This window comes from Phragmites australis, chromosome 1 (assembly GCF_958298935.1).
Source record: "Phragmites australis chromosome 1, lpPhrAust1.1, whole genome shotgun sequence".
Taxonomy (NCBI): domain Eukaryota; kingdom Viridiplantae; phylum Streptophyta; class Magnoliopsida; order Poales; family Poaceae; genus Phragmites; species Phragmites australis.
Genome location: NC_084921.1, coordinates 43649241 through 43656187, shown reverse-complemented (window position 1 = coordinate 43656187; position 6947 = coordinate 43649241). Strand labels below are relative to the sequence as shown.

General features: G+C 44.8%; 1 protein-coding gene across 1 annotated transcript; it reads right to left on the bottom strand.

Moving 5' to 3' along the window:
- Positions 1-2109: 2109 nt before the first annotated feature.
- On the bottom strand, positions 2110-6130 carry LOC133921086 (protein BIIDXI-like). The gene is made up of 4 exons (XM_062365822.1): positions 5752-6130; positions 3592-3759; positions 3162-3497; positions 2110-2999 (listed from the first exon to the last, which is right to left on the bottom strand). Exons 1-4 carry the CDS (start codon positions 5858-5860, stop codon positions 2407-2409), a joined length of 1206 nt encoding a protein of 401 aa, XP_062221806.1. The 5' UTR covers positions 5861-6130; the 3' UTR covers positions 2110-2406.
- Positions 6131-6947: the final 817 nt, after the last annotated feature.

Genomic DNA, 6947 nt, shown 5'->3' with positions numbered 1-6947 from the left:
AAAGCACGGGGACGGCACGGGCGAGGCGAGGCGAGGCGAGGCCATCAGTCCGTCACGACCGGGCGTGGCGGCGCGTGGTTCTCTTCTGCACGACGAGGAGCGCGGAGCCCGATCCGAGAGGCGGTTCGATTTTGGAACGTGTTCCCTAAAGCGCCGTGCACGCTCATGACGGTGGGTGGAGAAAGACTGGACCAGGAACGGTGCGTGGCAAGCAAACCGAGTATCATCTGGTCTGATGAAAAATCATGTTTTGACTCGGAAAAATCGACGCGGTTAGATATTGAACAGGTAATGTTCCTTGGAATCCCATGATCGATCTGCGTTTTGCACTACCTTCCTACTACTTGAAGAGTGTATGCGTTTTATATGTTCTCACGTACTTTTCTAAGAGTACATGTGAAGAATTATGCCCACATAAACTGAGCGGAACAGAAGTCACCAAAATTAATTGGGTGTTTTTTTCTTTTGCGTTCTTAGGTCCGGGCTTTAGGATGTACACCCAAAGCTAAAGGTGCAGAACTAGAGAAACCGCGTTACACAGTCCCTTTTAAGTTCGTGGCCCAATGGAGCCGAATTTTGGAATATCTTTGGAATGTCTAAGATCACCCCAACTATTTTCATTTCATTTGGTTCCCATTCTATTTCTCTAGCAGCTTCACTTCGAGAAAATTTATGAAGAAAAAGGAGAGAATCTCATGGTGAAGGGATTAGAGGTGAGAATATTTTCTGACGGGAACCGCGAAGTGGAATCGTTGAAGCGTTAAAAGGAAAAAAATCGCTTCACAAAAAGAACTCACTTTTTTTTACAAAATAACCTAAGGTTGGAGATATTTTTATAAATTAGTACATCATATGAGAAGAATATTAGTGATTTTTTTTTCTAATTTTAGAAATTTATTTGAGGCATTAAAATTACTATGATTTATAAAATAGGTTTCTTTGGAGAATTTTACTTAAATATTGTCTTAAGATTTTTGGATCAAATCAATTAAAATGGGTTGCTAGTGAGCTCTAATTTACTCATAAAAATATTTAAATTTTTTTACTACTCGTGTACTTAGGATAAAATTGAGAGTTAAATAAAAAAACAAATACACACATACATAACGCAACACAAGTTGAATGGGCAAAACAGTCTGGCCATATTTTTCATATTTTTTAATTTTCTAATCGATGGGATCTACAAGGCCAATTCGGTTCATCCGACGAGATCAAGAACGACGATAGCCAATTTGCAATTTATTGAAATAGTTGTGTAATTTTATAAATATTAAAACATAAAATATATCAATAAAAAATTTCCAAATATATCACGTGGCCATCCACACCTTCCAGGACCGCTCTTGCGTTATCACAGCCCCCAAATGCGCGCTGGATAGGGATTCGCCTGGGCTCGATCCATCAATCTCGTTAGTCCAGCCGAAGCGGGCCTTCTCTGCACACCTATTTGTTTGGGCTGGCCCGTCTAACCACCGACCAACCCCCGTTTCCCCAAGCCCAGCATCAGCGTTGAGCTGGCCCAGGCAAAAAAGTTGACCAGGTCTGGCAATGGTACTCTCTTTTTTTCTTTTAGCTCAATGGTACTTTTTTTATAGATGAATGGTACTCGTGTTTGGTAGCGCACAAGTTGTTCTGGTTTGTCTTCAAGCCATGCAGTGCAGATCTATTCAGGCATTGCTGCAAGCCTGCATCCAAACATCAGTGAAACACGCCCATACTGATAGATGTCCATGCTAGATTAAGGTGGTAAAACTTTAGTTTCGAGATTTATGCAGGATTTAAAATTTATAAAATAAAATAAAGTAGTTTAAATATTTATTTTTAATTTAAAATAAAAATAAGATGTCTTAACAAAGATGCTTTCGTAGCGCTAGTTTTAAAAATAACTAATTCTATAAAAAAAATAGAGCTAAAAGCTCCGCCAAATAAATTCTAAGTTTGATGAGTGGATACCAATTTTTAATCTGCTGGACTTGGCAGTAGTAACTCTTCGTTGTAAAAATCACAAACTTGTGCCTTTTTCCCGGGTTGCAATGCTTAGATGCATTTTATCAACCCAGTCGACTTGAACCATAGATGCTCAGAACAACACTCGGGCAAGAAGCCATATGAAAGCAGATGAGCCCTTCATATTTCTAATACATTGAAGAGATGAACATGGATCACTTCTGACATCTCACATTACAAGCTCTTGGCACACCGACCACACAATCCCATATAATTGCAAGCTAAAATCACAAAGGAAGTAACATAAGCAACCATATATAGGTTCTGGTAGCTTCTGCCTAAGCTCACATTACACCTGGTACAAACTTCAAGCTCACTACCAAAACTACTAGCCTCCTCAGACTTACAGAAGAGGTCATGCATCCTTAGACAATACTCAGACCAAAGCCACAGAGAAATTCAGAACAGCACCGAGCCAACGATACCAACAACGGCAAGAAGCAGCCCAAGACTTGCCTTCAACCCAGCAGCTCCGTTCAAGCCCCAGACGCGGACGTCGTCGATCACCGGGCCACAGAGCGAGCTGTGGTCGTCGCTCCTCGTGTTGTAGTACACGCTGTAGAACGCCACGCGCGTCCTCTCAGCGCGCGCCGTGAACGTCACGTTCGCGGTCTGGCTGGTGGCGTTGCCCATCGGCGAGTAGTGGAAGTTCTGGGCCTGGTCACCGGCGAACGCCATGATGGCCATCGGCGGCTGGCATGAATCTCCCGCCGAGCCCAGCGTGAACGTCAGGTTGTACACCTTCTGAGGGGTCGTCTCCACCATCTGGGAGATGATGCCTTCCTTGCCCGACAGAAGCTCAATGGCGCGCTTCCCCTGGGGAACCTTGTACTCATCAGAGTCCACGTAGCGGACTGCGCGGTTCGACTCGATCATCCAGCCAGGTAAAGCAGATGTCTGCTCGTCGAGGTTGGTCGGGAGAAGCACTCCAAAGCTCGTGTTTGGAAACATCCACGGACCTTCCTCAAAGTCTCCATTGAGCACCACATTATCTGTTGACAACAAAAACAATGCATCAAAGATATGCTTGAGAAATGAGCTAAGGTGGCAGCTCTAAACTTCGCAAGACTTGCTGAAGTGAATGACAAAATGCACTAGAAACATGGACACTGAAACTGAAATTACAGTCTAGAGACGGCAGTAGAGTCTTATACCCTTCGGTCTCTCTGGAGTGAAGAGCTTCTTGACCGCGACGTTGTCAAGGATAGGCCCACAAGTTGGATCATCCTCCATGCCAGGGTTCATGAATTGAAGATGTGCCTGCTCGTCTGTTGCCTGAAAAGCCAACGCGTATGCATCCCAGCCTTCTATGTTGTACAATGTCTGCAAGTCCACCGTCTGTGATACACCGCCTAGCACAGACACATTCAGTGACTCCAGCTGTGCACATGTCCGGGCAGCGCTGAATGTGATAGCATACTCTGAGCCCTTTTCAACCTGCACCACCTGCCCAACGCTAGCATCATTCCCTAGCCGTACAGCATGATCGCCTGTCATGAAAATCCAAATGTTTCATCATGACCAAATTGACACATCAATTTTGGTGTTACTTGATTATTCAGATACAAGAGCTTTGTAGGATACCCTGTGGAACAATAAGGATCATGCCACCCTGGTGCTGGCCTGCTGAAATGAGCTCAACCGTGCCATTGATCGTCCAACCAGGGATTGATGATGCACCCTCAGCAACAGACGCAGATTTGACAAAACCACCAGCTGGTGCGGTCTCAAAGTCACCATTGCTGAGTAGGCCTGTTGTGCAAGGAAATCACTAAATGGCATAAGTTCAGGTCAATTTAGTTACAGATCTCACTCCAAACACAATGCTGCTGCAACTCAAGATGCTCTATCAAATATCGGCTTAACCTAGCTAAAAACATAGTCATATTCTTAAAAAAGCATTTAATACCTACTCCGTGATTGTGGTGGTATGCAACAAAAACTGTATTAGCAGGGAAGTGATAAAAAAATTGTAGCATAGAGCATAGAATGGACCATAAGTTTGACATTGGAGAAGTCTAGTACACTATGTGCTGGACAATCTTTATGACATAGATGCTAACCCAAATTTACAGTCCGGAACTAATTAAATGACACTGAATGCATCCAGTAAGCGCATGACAGTTTCAGTGACAATAGAGTTTGAAAAAATAGTTTTTGTTGAACAAGGGAGGAGAACTACTGTATGGAAGTATAGAACTTCAGTTAAAAACGTAGCCTACAGATAACAGTAGCATCTTGCCATCTTTTTTTATGGCAGGATTAACAGCTCCTTGCTGATGCAAAACACTAGGAAAACATGCCCAAGTTTTTCTATTGTACATCCAATGCAGTTCATAGGGGCACTACTACTAGGCCACATTATTATGCGTCATTGTTCTCACAAGGACAGGACAGCCATGTGTCTACGCACATCGATCTTATGTGCTGAGGCCGTGAAAAGTGAAACATCTACCAACCGTCCTCCCATGGAGACCCCATGCAGTGGTCCAGACCTACGTGTACAAGGCGCCATAGATCATTGCGTAAATCCGGGGAGGTGAAGAAAGCACGGAAATAAAAAGATAGGCGTGGACCTCCATGGCCATCCTTTAAACAAACCATTTAACCCTCACGGGACGATTCACTAAATGGTTTACAGTAACACTTGTTATGCTGTGCTGTTCCTTCTGGATCCGAGTTACTACAACTACACTACAACTGATTTTCTTTTGACCTGTTCTGACTTCGTCTTTGCAGTGGCGTCATAAAACTTTCTTGAAACGAGTAGGAAAGTGTTTCAATAAAACATAAACTCATAGATTTTCTTCTTAAACTCCCTATGAATCTTTCAAGTTGTTTTTAGCATAGTTTTGCATCCTTCCGTAATCCTTCTTAACTGATGATAAGGCAGCTCACTTGGGGGTTACTAGTCATTTTCAAGCATAACATGCATACTACGTCACAATATACCCATGAATCCATGATATGGTCCCGGGTTCTATTAGAAAGGTGCACATACAGACATACTGAACTATACAACGGAGTTACACAAAAAAAGGAAAACTGCAAATTTGAGTAACTGTGGGAATGCCTGAAGAAGTGACGGCCCCAGCATAATCTGCCATCACAAGAACGAGCGCACTAAGTATACCAGAGGAAGGAATGGTTTGGTCCAAAGACAGGGACGTGTCCGTTTTTGGCTGTTAAACAGAGGTGGCACAAGCAACAAGACGTGGCCAAATCTTTACAGCTAAGGGCTTCACGTTTTTCCTCGGAGCTCAAGTTCTGAAAATATGATACAGACTGTATTCGAAGCTACCATCGAGTTGGCCCTGCCTACGGAAAGATGCTCTGAAAGAGGAAACGGTCACATTACTTTGCACATCTCCTCCTCCTTTCTCGTGAGTGCAAATATCTGTATGCTCCTCATGCACAGAGTCACATGTTTGTCCTACACCACACCAAACACTACTTTTCTTTGCCCCCTGTGTGCTGTTTATGCTCATAAACTCAGCATTGCCAACATAAATGGGAGAAACGGTAAGAAAAGGAGATGAGCACCCAACTCCATGTTTTCTCAATTGATGAGATCTGACGCAGGGGCAGAGGAAAGCCACCCCCAGACTCTAACCAAAGATTGCACAAAGGTGTACACCAAACTGCCCCCAAACGAGCAGTTGCAGCAGCAAGGCATGCATTAAGCGCAACACTCTCGATCAAGAAAGAGCAAGAAGAGAAGGGGTCAGAGATGCAGCAGCGTACCATCCTCCAACGCAGCAGCCGAGGCCGGGCGGGCGGGCGCCGCCAGAAGAAACAGAGCCGAGCACAGCGCCAGCAATGCGAACCTCCTACTCGCCGAATCTTGCTCCATCTCCTAGTCCCCTCTAACCCTCCGCACTCCCTCCCTGCTCAGGCTCTTCCCTGTGGTAGACAAGCAGAAGTATGGGGTGTGGGGGTGGGAATGGGAGCCGAGTAGTGCAGAGGTAGGAGACAAGAGGGCACTGTGCTGGGCGCTGCTTCTGCACGCCCACGCCCTGCTTCTTATGGGGTCACACGCCCTTTGGACTTTGCTGGGGCGCTCTCCCACTATCCTATTTTTTCACAGGCCCGTGTCTGTATCGCTGCGTGAGAACTGCGGCAACAATAGTCAATGCTCCAGGCTCTAGAGACTAGAGTGCGCCTGCTTTTGCTTTTTTTGCAGCCATTTTGGTACCACTTTGTCGAGCACGGAAAAGGGCAGTGTGCTCATGTGCTCCACCGTACTCCTACCCCATGGTCTCTTTCTTCAGGTAATTACCGGGAACTGTCATGGAGGATGCACACAACGGTCATTGGTTAACGAACGAAAATGTTATGCATATGACCCGGCCGTCCGACTGAGTTCCAACTCCATATTGTTACAGTGACGCGTGATACAATATCGTGCTACAGTATACAGGTCGGAACAATCGGTTGGACGGCCGGGTCGTAGCAAAGATTACATGGTTATTTACAGCGAAGTAGCATGGCCTTGCGGTTCAGTCTTTGCTGCTCTTCGTGTGCACGCGATCTTTCTCAGTGCATGATTGTGAGACACAACATAACCAGCTCAATAAATTCAGCAACAAACCGATAAGGCCGTTGCTTTTCGCTTTAGTTAGGTGGTTGGAGACAAAGCAACTGAAAACCATCAACATCTCCAAAAGTGAGACTTATTAGGAGTAAACGAGTGAGCGTGCCGGCGATTCCGCCTTATATAGTCTGTAGCCTGCCATCCATAATTCAGCATGCTGGCCACTCCTGAACGGTGGTGACGAAGTTTTTTTTAAACAATAGCAAGAGTTCTGCCTAAATTAATTAAAAGAATTAGAACAAAAGTGTCTAATTACAGTTAGCGACATCCTGATGAGTTTAAAGCCAACAATATAGATGGTACAAATAAAACAGTAATCTGAACGTCTCACCCCTTAAAAGCATCA